We start from the raw sequence: 17,862 nt of genomic DNA, 5'->3' as shown, positions 1-17,862 counted from the left end.
CTGCATGTGCAGCTATCACTTGCCTCTAGTCTAGAGCTCACATTATGTGGCAGCCACACATTTCATTGTGTAAGTTACTTAGTCTGTTCAATGATGTTTTAATATTTCTCTCTCTTTTTCTTGCTTAGGCCACTCACTTTTTTAAAGATATTTTGTAGCTGTGAGGTGTTACATCTGTATTTTATTTCTGCCTAATGTAACTGTACCAGTCTTGTAATTATAGTTGTAGAGTGACAGGATGAATCCCTAGTATCATTATAACAAACTAGGTTGTTGTTGTTGTTGTTGTTGTTGTGGTCTTCAGTCCTGAGACTGGTTTGATGCAGCTCTCAATGCTACTCTATCCTGTGCAAGCTTCTTCATCTCCCAGTACCTACTGCAACCTACATCCTTCTGAATCTGTTTAGTGAATTCATCTCTTGGTCTCCCTCTACGATTTTTACCCACCACGCTGCCCTCCAATACTAAATTGGTGATCCCTCGATGTCTCAGAACATGTCCTACCAACCGATCCCTTCTTCTAGTCAAGTTGTGCCACAAGCTCCTCTTCTCCCCAATTCTATTCAATACCTCTTCAGTAGTTATGTGATCAACCCATCTAATCTTCAGCATTCTTCTGTAGCACCACATTTCGAAAGCTTCTATTCTCTTCTTGTCTAAGCTATTTATCGTCCACGTTTCACTTCCATACATGGCTACACTCCATACAAATACTTTCAGAAATGACTTCCTGACACTTAAATCAATACTCGATGTTAACAAATTTCTCTTCTTCAGAAACACTTTCCTTGCCATTGCCAGTCTACATTTTATATCCTCTCTACTTCGACCATCATAAGTAATTTTGCTCCCCAAATAGCAAAACTCCTTAAGTGTCTCATTTTGTAATCTAATTCCCTCAGCATCACCCGACTTAATTCAACTACATTCCATTATCCTCATTTTGCTTTTGTTGATGTACATCTTATACCCTCCTTTCAAGACACTGTCCATTCCGTTCAACTGCTCTTCCAAGTCCTTTGCTGTCTCTGACAGAATTACAATGTCATCGGTGAACCTCAAAGTTTTTATTTCTTCTCCGTGGATTTTAATACCTACTCCGAACTTTTCTTTTGTTTCCTTTATTGCTTGCTCAATATACAGATTGAATAATGTCTCACTCCCTTCCCAACCACTGCTTCCCTTTCATGTCACTGAACTCTTATAACTGCCATCTGGTTTCTGTACAAATTGTAAATAGCCTTTTGCTCCCTGTATTTTACCCCTGCCACCTTCAGAATTTGAAAGAGAGTATTCCAGTCAACATTGTCAAAAGCTTTCTCTAAGTCTACAAATGCTAGAAACGTAGGTTTGCCCTTACTTAATCTAGCTTCTAAGATAAGTTGTAGGCTCAGTATTGCCTCACGTGTTCCAACATTTCTACGGAATCGAAACTGATCTTCCCCGAGGTCGGCTTCTATTAGTTTTTCCATTCATCTGTAAAGAATTCGCGTTAGTATTTTGCAGCTGTGACTTAGTAAACTGATAGTTCGGTAATTTTCACATCTGTCAACACCTGCTTTCTTTGGGATTGGAATTATTATATTCTTATTGAAGTCTGAGGGTATTTTGCCTGTCTCATACATCTTGCTCGCCAGATGGTAGAGTTTTGTCAGGACTGGCTCTCCCAAGGCCGTCAGTAGTTCCAATGGAATGTTGTCTACTCTGGGGGCCTTGTTTGGACTCAGGTCTTTCAGTGCTCTGTCAAACTCTACACGCAGTATCGTATCTCCCATTTCATCTTCATCTACATCCTCTTCCATTTCCATAATATTGTCCTCAAGTTCATCGCCCTTGTATAGACCCTCTATATACTCCTTCCACCTTTCTGGTTTCCCTTCTTTGCTTAGAACTGGGTTTCCATCTGAGCTCTTGATGTTCATACTAGTGGTTCTTTTATCTCCAAAGGTCTCGTTAATTTTCCTGTAGGCAGTATCTATCTTGCACCTAGTGAGATAAGCCTCTGCATCCTTACATTTGTCCTCTAGCCATCCCTGCTTAGCCATTTTTCACTTCCTGTCGATCTCATTTTTGAGACGTCTTTATTCTTTTTTGCCTGCTTCATTTACTGCATTTTAATATTTTCTCCTCTCATCAGTTAAATTAAATATTTCTTCTGTTACCCAAGGATTTCTACTAGCCCTCGTCTTTTTACGTACTTGATACTCTGCTGCCTTCACTACTTCATCCCTCAGAGCTACCCATTCTTCGTCTACTGTATTTCTTTCCCCCATTCCTGTCAATTGCGCCCTTATGCTCTCCCTGAAACTCTGTACAACCTCTGGTTCTTTTAGTTTATCCATGTCCCATCTCTTTATATTCCCACCTTCTTGCAGTTTCTTCAGTTTTAATCTACAGGTCATAACCAATGGATTGTGGTCAGAGTCCACATCTGCCCCTGGAAATGTCTTACATTTTAAAACCTGGTTCCTAAATCTCTGTCTTACCATTATATAATCTATCTGATACTTTTTAGTATCTTCAGGCGTCTTCCAGGTATACAGCCTTCTTTTATGATTCTTGTACCAAGTGTTACCTATGATTAAGTTGTGCTCTGTGCAAAATTCTACCAGGCGGCCTCCTCTTTCATTTCTTTGCCGCAGTCCATATTCACGTACTACGTTTCCTTATCTCCCTTTTCCTACTACCGAATTCCAGTCACCCATGACTATTAAATTTTCATCTCCCTTCACTATCTGAATAATTTCTTTTACTTGATCGTACATTTCTTCAATTTCTTTGCCATCTGCAGAGCTAGTTGGCATATAAACTTGTACTACTGTAGTAGGTGTGGGCTTCGTATCTATCTTGGCCACAATAATGCATTCAATATGCTGTTTGTAGTAGCTTACTCGCATTCCTGTTTTGCTATTCATTATTAAACCTACTCCTGCATTACCCCTATTTGATTTTGTGTTTATGACCCTGTAGTCACCTGACCAGAAGTCTTGTTCCTCCTGCCACCGAACTTCACTAATTCCCACTACATCTAACTTTAACCTATCCATTTCCCTTTTTAAATTTTCTAACCTACCTGCCCGATTAAGGGATGTGACATTCCATGCTCCGATCCGTAGAACGCCAGTTTTCTTTCTCCTGATAACGACATCCTCTTGAGTAGTTCCCGCCCGGAGATCCGAATGGGGGACTATTTTACCTCCGGAATATTTTATCCAAGAGGACGCCATCATCATTTAATCATACAGTAAAGCTGCATGCCCTTGGGAAAAATTACAGCCGTAGTTTCCCCTTGCTTTCAGTCGTTCACAGTACCAGCACAGCAAGGCCGTTTTGGTTATTGTTACAAGGCCAGATCAGTCAATCACCCAGACTGTTGCCCCTGCAATTACTGAAAAGGCTGCTGCCCCTCTTCAGGAACCACACATTTTTCTGGCCTCTTAACAGATACCCGTTCGTTGTGGTTGCACCTACGGTACGGCTATCTGTATTGCTGAGGCACGCAAGCCTCCTCACCAACGGAAAGGTCCATGGTTCATGGGGGGAAGCAAACTAGGTTAAGTCTCAAAAATCTCGTATTATAGCTCCTTCTTTTCATGTTGAATTGTTGCACATCTGAAGATGGTCTTATAACCACCCAAAACCAGTCATGGTTTTGAACCAATAAAAGTGTTTATGTCTGACATGGTTAACTGCCTGTCTTGACTATGGAGACTATCAGAGTACTACCTTTGAATAAAAATGCGAAGATTAACCAGCTTTAAAACATGGAATACAATAAAAGTGTACCATGCTTACTAAGAACTGTGTGCCTGACAAGGAGAGGTCACCTACTCATCATTGGCGAATTCGTCCAAATTTATGGTACATGCAGGGTGTGGTGAGACAGGAAAGTGCGCCATGTGGAAACTCCAGATGGACAAGCATTTAGGAAATAAAAGGAATTTTAACATGAATCCATCCCCATGTGCACCTTATCAATTGCCCCTGTGACAGTGTGGTTAGGAAGCGGTGTTTGGCTTAGTGGTAAGAGATAAGATTTAGCATCGAAAGGGTCACATGTTCGACACTTCCCGGTGGTGCTCCTTGACAATGTGACACTTCCCGGTGGTGCTCCTTGACAATGCGTACACTACTGTCCTCACAAACAACCACAACATAATATAGGTTGTTTTATTAATTTACATAAGCACAAGAAGTATAGCATAGGATGATATGCGTCACTGCAAACATTTAAAAAGGGACTGTAGTTAACACGTACATGGGAACGTCGATTCACATACACGACTTTCCCATGTATGCGTTAACTATAGTCCGTTTTTAAATGTTTGTGGTCACACATTTCACTTTATGCCTTACTTTTTGTGCTTATATAAATAAATAAAATAACCTATATAATGCTGCAGTAATTTGTGATGTCAGTAGTAAACACATTGCCAAGGAGCACAAAACTATTTGCCACTGGGCAGAGTCGAACCTGTGACCCTTTCAATGTGAAAGCTGATCTCTCATCACTGAACAAAACAGGTACCATACTCCCATTACCCGTCTGCCTCTCCCATCATGCACTGCTGCTCGCAGTCTGGCTTCAGTCTGTGGTCATGTGTGAGTTGTGTGTGTATGCTGTCTATTTTCGGTGAAGCATTGTTGGCTGAAAGCACACTTTCCAACAGTCTTTTTGTTCGTTGTACCTATCTGTGACTCAGCATCTCTGTTGCATGGTGAGTAGCAACTAAGCCTTTGATAATATTGTTGCATTCCATCTTGAAATTTTCATATTGTGTATGTATGGATGGATGTAAGATTGAGAGTGCGAATCTAATTCTAAAAAGTATTTTATTCAATCCTTTTTTTTATTATTTTGGACAATGTAACACCCCCCCCCCCCCCCAATCCACAAACACACTTATTTTGGAGATTTTTAAACAGTATGGAATAATGACATCATAATGAAAAGTGCAGACACCAGAGGAAATAATAAACATGGATGGTGAGGGAATTCCCATTTCAGTGGATTTGCTTCACCTTATGTACTGGTTCCCAGATGGATCTGTCAGATCCCCCATGTGCCACATGATTCCTTTAGGTTTAATGATAGCAGACTTGTGGTTTACATCTAGTTCTTCAATGAATGACTAAAAGATATCATTCTGTAGTAGTGATAATACTACTTAACAAAAAATGTAAAATCACTGTCAATTAAACCAGTTAGACAATATAGGGACCTTAATATGCATAGTAGCACTCAAATATCACTGGAAAGCTGTATTGAAAAAACTATAAAATTATGGGACAAAATTTCTGACTATTACTTATTTTCAGTATACTATATATTTAGTGTTGCTGGTAGACACACATAAAAGTAAAAGTACGTGACATTATTCCAGTTTTCAGAACAATTAGTTTCTTTTCGAGGAAAGGTAAGTCTCAGGTTGCAAGTCACACAGACTCGAGGATAAGAGAGACCCACTTGTAATGAGAATGAACATAGACTATACACACTCAATACACGTGGATCCCTCTCACTTTGCCGTCTGTGTGACCTGTCCTTCCTTTTTAACTTTCTGTAACTTGGGATCTCTTCTCTTTAAGGAAGGAACTACTACTTTTTCTTCTTCAGCATTTGTCAGCCCACTGCAGGGTATAGGCCTCTTCAATATGTTACCATTGTCTTTGCTTTTGAGTCAAGTATTCAGTTCTGTTCCAGCCACCAACTTCATGTTATCAACCTATGTCTTTTGTGGTCTTCCAGTGCCTTTCATTTGGTCCCATAGCCTTCAGTGAACAGTTCTACGAACCCACCTACTTAATCTTCCCAAGCTACGTTCTCTGTAGTATGTCTGTTACCTCTTTTCTCCTTCTAATAATCTTTGATAAAGTCATATCTGTGAGTAAGACCCCTCTCATCTGTCACTCCATAGCTCATTTTGTGTGCTGTACTTTTGAGCACTTGCCTTAATCAGTCATAGTTTACAGACCATACATTGTAACTAGTAGCATGCACATATTACACACCTTACTCTTCAGGTTATTTGGGACATCGTTGTTGGTCAGAATGAATCTCAGTTTCCGGAATGCTGCCCAGCTCAGTCCTCTTCTTTAAGGAATTACTGCGTTTTGATAATTTTTCCCTATTTTGATCTCATACCCAAGGTAGATGTATTTATTAATAGCTTCTATAGAGTGTATTTCGATTATGATTGTTTGGTGGTCTGTGCTTGATATTTTTGCTTTACTGGTGTCCTTTTACAAGCCAATCTTTACAGAGATTAGTTTTTGTTCATTGATCTTACTCTGTAGTTCTTCCAAATCCTCGCATCATCGGCAGAGTTCACATATAAGCCATTGATTTTTATTTCTCTGTTATTCTAGTCTAGTGATATGAATACATCTTGCAATGCAAGGGTGAACAGTTTTGGAGAGACGATGTCACCTTGGCAAACTCCTCTGTTGACTTATGATGGGACTTCATCCACCCTGACTGTCATTGTTGTCTACTCAAGATGTATTTCAGGAGATTTAGGTATCTTGAATTTATCATGGTGTTTTCAAGAGCCTTCATGGTTGTCCAAATATCCAGAGAGTCAAAAGCTTTTTGATGATCTACAAAGGCCAGTTTTATCAAGAAAAAAGACAAATAGTTTGGATGTGATCCGTAGTCAAAAAAAGTTTTGAAATACAACTTGCTCACCAGGTTGACAAAAATCCAGGTCTCTTCTTGTGTAGTTTGTTACAATTTTAATCAGGAAATTATAAAGCAGTTTTTCCATTTTTCTGGTATTGTTCCATAGTTGATACTGTTGTTGATTAGTACCCTCACAGCTTCCAGCAGGTTACTTCTACCTGCTTCATGTCATTAATCATCAGCTTTTATTGCCATGGCCATTGTAATGGACAATGTGTACAACTGCAATTCATTTAGCACTATCAAAATAAAACTGTGGTGTATGACAATATGTGCAAAACCTTGGATGTTTTGTTTTCAGTTCATCTCAAGTCATTGAAAATTGTTCATCTCTGCATGAAATACTTGATTATCTAATTCAGATTAAAGTTTCAATAGTATTCTAGTAATTCAGCTATTTGTTGTGAAATGCCAATCAACCAAATTTCATAATACATAGAATTATAATAAAGATTGAATTCAAACTAATCTGAGTAATGAACAGAAGAAACTATGAATACACAAGTACCCATCAGTTTAGAGAAAGTATCACAAATGTTCGCTTGGAGAAATTAGTTAAATACATAATTTTTTGGACAAGTGGTTATGTTAAAAAATATGGAAACAAAAGTGTGGAACTATAATATATCCACTTAACTTACATGCCTTCAAAAAACCAGAAATTTTACAAATAAAAATGTTGTGAACTACACTCCTGGAAATTGAAATAAGAACACCGTCAATTCATTGTCCCAGGAAGGGGAAACTTTATTGACACATTCCTGGGGTCAGATACATCACATGATCACACTGACAGAACCACAGGCACATAGACACAGGCAACAGAGCACGCACAATGTCGCCACTAGTACAGTGTATATCCACCTTTCGCAGCAATGCAGGCTGCTATTCTCCCATGGAGACGATAATAGAGATGCTGGATGTAGTCCTGTGGAACGGCTTGCCATGCCATTTGCACCTGGCGCCTCAGTTGGACCAGCGTTCGTGCTGGACGTGCAGACCGCGTGAGACGACGCTTCATACAGTCCCAAACATGCTCAATGAGGGACAGATCCGGAGATCTTGCTGGCCAGGGTAGTTGACTTACACCTTCTAGAGCACGTTGGGTGGCACGGGATACATGCGGACGTGCATTGTCCTGTTGGAACAGCAAGTTCCCTTGCCGGTCTAGGAATGGTAGAACGATGGGTTAGATGACGGTTTGGATGTACCGTGAACTATTCAGTGTCCCCTCGACGATCACTAGAGGTGTACGGCCAGTGTAGGGGATCGCTCCCCACACCATGATGCCGGGTGTTGGCCCTGTGTGCCTCGGTCGTATGCAGTCCTGATTGTGGCACTCACCTGCACGGCGCCAAACACGCATACGACCATCATTGGCACCAAGGCAGAAGCGACTCTCATCGCTGAAGACGACACGTCTCCATTCGTCCCTCCATTCACGCCTGTCGCGACACCACTGGAGGCGGGCTGCACGATGTTGGGGCGTGGGCGGAAGACGGCCTAACGGTGTGCGGGACCGTAGCCCAGCTTCATGGAGACGGTTGCGAATGGTCCTCGCCGATACCCCAGGAGCAACAGTGTCCCTAATTTGCTGGGAAGTGGCGGTTCGGTCCCCTACAGCACTGCGTAGGATCCTACGGTCTTGGTGTGCATCCGTGCGTCGCTGCAGTCCGGTCCCAGGTCGACGGGCACGTGCACCTTCCGCCGACCACTGGCGACAACATCGATGTACTGTGGAGACCTCACGCCCCTCGTGTTGAGCAATTCGGCGGTATGTCCACCCGGCCTCCCGCATGCCCACTATACGCCCTCGCTCAAAGTCCGTCAACTGCACATACGGTTCACGTCCACGCTGTCGCGGCATGCTACCAGTGTTAAAGACTGTGATGGAGCTCCGTATGCCACGGCAAACTGGCTGACACTGACGGCGGCGGTGCACAAATGCTGCGCAGCTAGCGCCATTCGACGGCCAACACCGCGGTTCCTGGTGTGCCCGCTGTGCTGTGCGTGTGATCATTGCTTGTACAGCCCTCTCGCAGTGTCCGGAGCAAGTATGGTGGGTCTGACACACCAGTGTCAATGTGTTCTTTTTTCCATTTCCAGGAGTGTATGATTGGATAACGTGAATTTCCAAGAAACATTTATGTATATTCAGAAATCTCGAGAATGACTGCTGCCTGTTCAGTATTGGATTACTATTAATTCAAGAGATGAATTGTTCTCCACATTATGGCTCTCTATGATCTTGGGCTCTTTATATTACTGAGCAGGTCAGACTGCAGTTTGTAAAGGGTGCTACAATAAGAGCATAAAATTTGAATATTAAATAAAACATGGTTTTCTGTAACCAAAGATGTTAATATTTATTGATTCATAATGTAGGCACTGAGAATTTTGTTTGGAACAATACATCGATAAATGGTCACCCCAGCTTTGGTGGCACAGGTGTACACTTGTGGTGAAATGTTCAATAATGGTTTTGCATAAATGTCATGGTGTTTCGGTGATACATTGTTAAATTTTGTCCACTGCTTGGGTAAATGTGGGCTTTTTGGCATATACCTGAGGCTTCAGAAAACCCACAGAAAGAAGTCCTTCGGAGTGACTCACAAGATCTTAGCAGCCAATTTAGGTCACGAAAACAGGAGACCACACAATCAGCAAAAGACTCATGCAAAACTGTCACTGTTTATGGGTGGTGTGGCAACTGGCCAGACCTACTAAAACCAAATGTCTTCAGGAGCAATATTTTCCAATTAAGGAACAAAGAAGTGGGTTATCATGTTACAATCAAGTTCACCATATACCATTATTGGTTGACCTGCCTTGTTTTCAAAGAAGAAACATCCAATAATTCCTCCAGACCAGTATGTACACTAAACAGTGACACATTGGGAATGCGTTTTTCCCCTCATTAATCATTTGTGAATTTTCTGATGATCAAACGTGGTAATTCTGCTTATTGACAAAACCACCGAGGTGGAAATGGAACTCATTTGCCCAAAAAATTGGCATTCAGTTCCTGTTATCTGATGATCCACTTGGTGAATTCTCTTTGCTGTTCATGGTCTATTGACAGAAGTTGTTGAGTCAATTGGATTTTGGAAGCATGGAGATTGCAACCACCCCCATGCTTTTTTAATAGTTCTCTTCACTATTGAACCAATGAGAAAAGATGGGTTCTACCGTATGCCTAAACTGACCTATGGACTGCTTCCTATGCTTCTAGTAATATACATCTGCTATACTTAAATTTTAGACTTGCCTATCATTATGAAATAGTTTTAATGGCGTGTGAGTTAACAATTCTATGATCGTTAAAGACTCCTCTACCTACTCATTGTTCCGTTGGCTTTGCATAGTATTCTTAAGCCTCACATTTACAGTTTTATTGTTGTTGTTGTTGTTGTCATCCAGAAGGTTGTTTGGCAAGGTAATAGGTCAGAACATTTCTTATGTTGGTGGAATATAGGACTGACTTAAAAAGTGTAAGCCTAGCCAGAGTTGTAAGCTTATCAGTTTGTCAATTCCATTATAGTTTGATATACATCTGGACACAAAGAACTTGTTATTTGGAGTAAAGTCTAATGTGCGAACATTATCGTATGTTGCTGTTGCATTATAACTGTAATCATAAAGTGGTGAAATTGCATAATCAGGTTTCCTGTCACTGAGCACTAGTTTCCCTGAATTTGAAAAAGGGAAATTTGCTCTCCAACATATTCTCACATCTCACCACCCTCCTGAGATTAATCTCTGCTAACAAACTCTCCACATTTATTTATATTCTTCATTGGTAGTATTTCCTTTCTAACATAACTATTTACTGTCATTCTTTTGTCTGAAGCTGGCACAGTGCTTAAGCCGTCGGCACACGGACCGTGCTGTCGAACATTAACGTTGAGCACGCCAAGTTCAACGTGCTGCTGAACGCTCAGGAATGTGCGACTTGTACATACGGTGCATGGGCCCCAACGTGGTATACACGATTGCAGTGCACTCCAGTGGCAGTTGTGGGATGTTTCTAGTTCATAAATCACACTGTTTACTCAGAAGGTGTGTGTAAAATTCCCATGTTAGCTCTACTAAAATGCACATTTTCTTCATTGTTCATATCCTAGTCACATTATTCTATATGTAATATAGACAGATAAAAACTTCAATATCGATGTACATGTTTTAAGACAAAAAGGAAAGTACCGTGTCCAATGAATAAGGACACAGGCTTATAAAAGTTCCATTACAAACAGTGCGATAAAAATAGTATTTTATCTTTCCCGCATTTTAGCAAAACCGTAAAATCATTCTTACTTGACCACTGTTGCTACCCAGTAGCAGAATCTTTACAACATGTAAATTACAAAACTAAGAAGGAACAAAATGTCTTTATACAAGTAACACAAGCTGTCCTGTAGATTAAGCCAATCGAACAAACTCACTCCTCAAAAAAAGGTGAACTTATATTTACATAACATCAGATATTGTAGAATATACTTACATTAAACTAATAATAAAGCATCAGAACCTATTATAAACGCAAATGTTAGGAAAAAAATATTTAAACTTGGCGAGACGCGAACCATCATCAGATCAATTATCTGGTCATGAATCATCAACGCTACTCACTACACTAAAGTGATAACAATTCATTAATGGCCAATTTTAATATGTTGCCACTTGCTAAATGCTTTAATTGTAGCTATGTTACTAACTGAAATTTAATTATAACAAATTGTACAAAGAACAATGTGTTTTTGGTGGATCCTCAGTGTGTTGCTGATTTCAAATGACACTCTCTCATAATACGCAAGTTACAATGATTCTTTTGCCATGAATATGATGTCTCTCGTTATTTTATTGCAATGAATCAAGCAGTTAACTATGGGTTTTCAAGTGATTCTCAATTTTCTGGTGCTCATAAATGACATATATGCATAGGAAGTGAATGTCAGTTGTGGCACTGTCTCTACTTGACAATGTGCCACATTCGTGTAATGAATTCTGTTGACTGAGTGTATTGTGTATGAATTTTACGTAACAGATGTTTTGCTTTTTGCAGATTATAGTACAACAAAGGCTGTGCGCATATTGAATTCTGAACTTGCTGACACACTTGGTAACTTGTTGAATCGATGTTGTGGTATGGCTATTAATCCTGATCAGATATACCCACGATTCTGTGACGACACGTACCGACAGTACTGTCTGCTCAATGGAGCTAAGCTAAAAGATACAGCCACACATCTGGCAGGTGCGTTTGTTGTGTTATTGTCAACACATTAAATAGTATACTACATAGTTGACCTCTGTGTCATTTGAGGTAACAGTTGTTACAAAGTTAGTTACTTTGTGCCACCTACTGATTAATAAGGGCATAAATACAACAAAAAATTACTTCATTCTTTTTTGCAGGTGCGGTTAAAGAGCACTTTGAAGAATTTAATTTTCATCGTGCCGTTGACACAATTATAGGAATCTTACATGAGGCAAATCGGTTTTTTGAACTGCAGCGGCCTTGGGAAGCACACATGGAAAAGCGCAATGCATCAATTCACTTGGTAATGGAAACACTTAGAGTAAGCAGTGTGTTACTGTTGCCAATTGCACCACGTCTAGCAGAACGGGTGTTACACAGGTTGGGAACACCACCAAGTGCCAGAGATTGGGCAAGCTTACAGACTCTAAGTTGGAGTGGTGGAAACATTGGCGGTTGGAAGCTGGGAACAGATCGTTCAGCACTGTTTAGGAGGCTACAGTTCAAGTAAGAAGTTAAATTGGAGGAGTACAAAGAAAGGCGACCAGATGCTCATAGAAACAGGCACAATTGCGGCTATTTTAAATGGAAATATTGGAACATACTGTCATAGTAGTTGATGTACAGGGATCCAGTTGTTCAGTTGTACAATGAATTTCCTTGTTGTGTGCGATTTGTGATATGAAGTCGATTGTTCATTATCAACAGATGCTGTATTTCTTTGCTTCTTTTTATGAAAAGTAGGCAATGAACTATTATCTTTTGTAATAAATGTTTTCCCATAATTGTGGATAACTGTGTGACAACAAAAAAATGATGACTTGTGATTTTTGTAGACCATACGGCAATTAAGAGTGGAAAATACATAGCAAATAATTCTAGACATTGGTCATAAGTGGTACTGTGAGATGAATAAATTGTCACAGGAGAGGAAATCATGCTGGGCTTCAGCAAATCAGTCAGAGTAATGGTGATCCCTTAAATAATATGCTGTCAAGATTTTGATCTATGCTATCTCAGGTCAAATTATTAACCCATTCTGCGTCTGCAATTCCAAATGGCATCATTAATTATTCCTGGCTTTTTTTGGCCTCCCAGTGCTTCAATGATACTGTTTGGCATCGCTTCACGTAGTTCCAAGTTTGGCCAACAGATCACAGTGGCGTTTGCTTTCATGACTCACCGTTTGTTTGAAGTGCAGAACAGAGAAGTGTCGCGAGTTGTGCTACTGCATTTGTGAGTGAACAATAACTGTTGTGTTTAGTTTTATTCTGTGAATACTGAAATTCTTGGTTATGGAACCAACTTTATGTAGTTCTTCAAGGGCAAGGGAAAGAAATATGGTATGTTTACAGTACAGTTATTTATGTATTGTTTTGAGTAATTATTATGTAATTTCTAATGATGCCATTTGGAACCATTATTTTATTTATTAACCTATAGCTTCAAAAGAACTTTTGCAATGGATAAGGCATATGTGCAACATGTACAGTAAATATTAATCACAAAAAATATTTTCCCCAATTTTTTCTAAATGTGACACACAAAGGGTTAAACCATCTCCACTAGCAGCCTGTGCAAAATAACAATAAAGGAGTCTCACACACTACCCATGAGCTTGAAGCCTAAGTGCAGAATTCTCATCTGATTGACTTAAGCAAACTACTTATAATTTAGAGGGGCATAAAAATGTACATACAAATTTACAGAAGTTGGAATTCATTTTTAAAATATATAAAATATATCCAACACCATGACTACTTTGATCTTCAAAATTTGGAGGGAAGAAGAATTTAAAGTGAGTTCCTCTTACAGGTTTGTTTATGTAATCATTAGGCAGTGAGTTTCCATCTATTTCTTCCATGTTGTGAGCTTTGTGAAATAAACTAGCTTCAGGGTATTTGTCACTCTGCTGTAACAAGACACTACCCAGTTGTTTACCTTAATGGGTTTTAGTTACTATTCTTTTATGTTACTAATTTCTTATTTTTCAAAAGTAGAACTATCAGTGCTAATGGTAGCACATAAAACTAACATTCTAATGGTGAATGAATTCAGCTCAGGTTATTGGCCTGATGAAATTCAGTATCTTACTTATGTTAAGGACTGTGTCCCCTGTGATTTCCTAAATTACTTAATACAAGGCAGGATAGGTGGCTGATTTCCATTCCTAGTCTGAACAGTTCATAGGACATGAAACCTTGTTCTCCTTTCCCTTTTTTTTTTTTTAAAAAAAAGAGAATAACACAAAACAGACTGCTAGCTGCCTTGGATTTATTGACTTTGGTAGTGACCTTGATGCCATTCATACTAGATTTGCTTTTCAAGGCTTCTAAATTTTATTATTTTTGCTTGCTGTGGTCACCTCCAATTCTCTATTTTGAGTGAGCAGGATGGAACTTTGCACTTCCTTAAGCCACTATTCCACCCTGAGCCAAATAGTGAGACGAGATAGAGCTGATAGTTCATATGTTAGATGGCCCATGCCTAAAGCACTGTTGGCGTTACCCTATATACCTACAGGCCCAACCCAGAGGTTGACAAGAATCTGTCTTAAATTTGGCTTGGAAACTCCTGCAACTATTGCACTCAACTGTGAAAGACTCCAATCGGTAGCTGCTCAGCCAGTAATACGTATAGTGTCTTTTTATGTACTTGCACTAGGAGGCACCAGCCTGGATGGATTCTGGCCACTATTACCTGTGCCCATAGTTTCTAGATATAATATGCATCCACTAAGCCCTCTATTTGTATCATTGTCAGAACCAACTTTGCCCTAGTTGACTCACATTCTAGCAGCCTGCTGCGAGATACATGAGGCCTTGCTCTCTCTTTCCTGTCACCACACAGCGTATCCTTCACCTCAGTTTGCTATGCAGTGACTTGATGCCTTCACTCCAGGGGACTATGGATATGGTTCCTGGCACTAAGGAGATGTCAACCTGCTTAAACAAATCCTACTACCAGACACAGAGGTGGTAGTGCAGGTGGATTACAAGCACCTGGGACTCTCAAGTGTGTCCCAGTTGCCACAGCAGACCTTACTCGTAAAATGTCATTTCCCGGTTGGAATTAGGCACCAAAACACTGTACACACTGCTGAGCATCACTAGGTGGCTCCACCTCGGAGGCACCGTTAGCACAACTTTTCCCTTATGTGACCAAGAAAGAGAGTGCTCCCATGTTGTACCAAATGACTGCTGCTCACTCATATAAACACATGCAGAAAACTCATCATCAGTTAGTACAACAAAGAAAGCAATCAGTTATTAATAATATGATGCAAATGGATAGATAATGATGGAGTCGTCAGCTTTTAGGGAATGTAGAGCATGGAGTTCTGCAGAGGACATATTGGGGTCACATTAGTAGTGATCTGAGGAAAGGTTGTGAAGCAATGCTGGATGTGAGGAATTCTTGGAAGGCATGTAAGGGATGATTCTGAGGTAATGGTAGTTGGTCGAGTTGGGATTGTGGTAAGTACTGTTCAAGGTGGGGTTCAATGTCAGGTCTGCTGTTTGGAAAGGTTTTGGGATTGGGTTGCGAAGTGATATTTTCAGTTGACATTATGTGTAAAGGAAAGTAGGTCCTTCATCAAAGCAGCATAGTTAAATGCAGGTTTAGGGCTGAAAGTGAGACCCTTGGATAATACAGATAATTAGTTGGGGGGGGGGGGGGGGGAAGTGCTTTGGCCGAGAGGTTGAGAATACTGTGCAGTTGTGACTGGTTTTTGTGATTGAGTTATTACTGATCTGGGAGGCAGTGATAAAGGCTGTGGGATGTTAAGGAGGTTGCCCAAGCTCAGCTTCTAGGAAAGGAGTGGTGGTTGATGATGTGGCTGTTTGGGAGCTGCAGTGGGACAGGAATGGAAACACCACTGTTAAGGGGATTTAGGAGAAGGTGGGATAGCTTTTTGAGGTGAAGTGTGGCATGTTGTTCCAGTCTGAAGTGGGCTTGGTGTATGATACCATCAAAGGAAATATGAGGGGCAGATAACTGCAGGATTTTGTAGAAGGAAAAAAAGATTGTTGAAGTGGAAACTGGTAGATGAGATGTATAGGTCACAGATTAGTCGGGTAAGTGCAAGAAATTGCTGTATTTGAAACTGTAAAAGAGGCTGGTGTAGAGTAGGATTACATCCAGAAACAGGAACTTTTAATATTAGACCTGTGGGAGTAACTCCAAGGGACAAGCAGGTTTCAAGAAACAGTATGTGGAACCTTAATTTTGATCATGCGAACGGGTAATATGTCATGGGATTCATCATGGCAAGAGGACAGTTTGGAGTGTTAGAAATGGCGAGAGTGGGAAAACGAGAGGCATAGGGTGGAAAAAGATAGAAAAACAAAAGCAGTGAAAAATTCGCATGAAAATCATGAGGACAGATTAAGATTAAAAGGATGCAATGAGTGGGCAAGACCTTTTTGCCACAAGAATTGTATATATTAGCCAAAAAAAGATTTGCGGAAGAAATCTATAGGCAAAGTAAAGAAAATGAAATTATCGGTTAGACAAAAATTTCTGGGTTGTATCTGATGAATCTCGGTGGTTGTTATAAATTTTTGGGTAAGCTCAGGCTTTGATAGTGGACATGAGACTTGTTACAGATGAGATCAGAAACTGTGTGTGAATTTGCTCTAGTTTGATCTGCCTATTCTCAGAGGTTTTCTGCTTGGGTGCATTTTGAATCTCTAGTTAATAAATAGCATCTGGCATGCTATTTAGACTTCAGTTCTCATATTAGTGTTTTACACAGGGGCATGTTATTTTGTTAATTATCTTATAATTGCAGGTGTGCTAGTTGATGACTAAATCTTGATGAGCCTGAAGACTGAGTGACATTGACCGCAAGTACTACATCTATTGGACTGGTTTTCTTCAAAACTGTTCACACCATCATAATGAAATCCAATGTGTATTCCATGTTCATTTGCAGCTGTATGGCAAAACATTATAGTAATTTTCACATACAGTCTACATGATCTCTTCAATTAATTTTTTTAGTTACCCCAGGAGTGAATATCCAAGTAATTATTAGAGCAATCACAGTTAAGATAATTCAGTTTGTCTCTGTTAATAAAAAAATAAATCTAACTCCTACATAACAGCATGATTAATTTATAAAACATTAAGCTTCTGTGTTCTCTTATTGTACAACATATCAAATTAGGTAGGTTAGTTATTTGCATGTTCCATGGATCATAACTGCGACACGAGTGCTCTCTCTCTCTCTCTCTCTCTCTCTCTCTCTCTACCTCTACACACACACACACACACACACACACACACACACACACACACACACAAAAATGTTATTACATATTCAGAAATATTTTCTGGAGTAGGAGTTCTCAAGATGATGTGAATTCAGTTTGTGCTTGAAGGTACTTTTGCTGCTGTCTTTGAAATTATTAACACCAGTAGGTAAATGGTCAGACTTTTATGAGTGAATAACTCTTTTGTTTCTGTAAGGCTAAGCGAAGGGTAGTGCAAGTAATTTCTGCTTCTAGCCTTTATTTATGGTTTTGAACTCAAGTTGATTATTGACAAATACTTCATTGGGTCTGGTACATTTAAGTGACTGCTGCTCAATCATATAAACACATGCAGAAAACTCATCATCATTTAGTATAACAAAGAAAGTAATCAATTATTGATAATATGGTGCAAGTGGATTGATAATGATGGAGTCATCAGCTTTTAGTGTCTGGTGCATTTAAGTACCCATGAAGGATACACGAGGTCTGTCCAAAAAATTCCAGAACTTTATCCACAAAATTGTTCTGCACCCACCTTTTACTTATTGTGCTTGCCCTCTCCCAAAGCTGTTTCCACATCTGGAAGCAGTCTCGGTGCACCTCTTGTTGGATCCCACAAAGTGCCTCTGCAAATGTTCTTTTCTCTCATCTATTGTTGCAAATCT

At 39.9% G+C, this 17,862-nt stretch overlaps 1 protein-coding gene across 3 annotated transcripts in view; it reads left to right on the top strand.

Annotated features, from left to right (window-relative positions):
- Window positions 1-17,145, top strand: part of LOC126353868 (methionine--tRNA ligase, mitochondrial-like) — a 112,081-nt gene extending 94,936 nt beyond the window's left edge. The window contains exons 6-8 of one of the 3 annotated variants that reach the window (XM_050003048.1): window positions 11,745-11,936; window positions 12,098-12,243; window positions 16,732-17,145. In XM_050003048.1, coding sequence (XP_049859005.1) covers window positions 11,745-11,936; window positions 12,098-12,243; window positions 16,732-16,740 — 347 coding nt within the window. In that variant the 3' untranslated portion in view covers window positions 16,741-17,145. Of the gene's footprint in view, window positions 1-11,744; window positions 11,937-12,097; window positions 13,312-16,731 lie in introns of those variants that run through there. The other 2 variants (XM_050003047.1, XM_050003046.1) reach the window with 2 other exon arrangements.
- Window positions 17,146-17,862: the final 717 nt, after the last annotated feature.

The sequence above is a fragment of the Schistocerca gregaria genome, chromosome 3 (assembly GCF_023897955.1).
Source record: "Schistocerca gregaria isolate iqSchGreg1 chromosome 3, iqSchGreg1.2, whole genome shotgun sequence".
In the NCBI taxonomy this organism is placed as follows: Eukaryota; Metazoa; Arthropoda; class Insecta; order Orthoptera; family Acrididae; genus Schistocerca; species Schistocerca gregaria.
The sequence above is the reverse complement of the archived record's forward strand: the minus strand, read 5'-3'. Positions and strand labels throughout refer to the sequence as shown.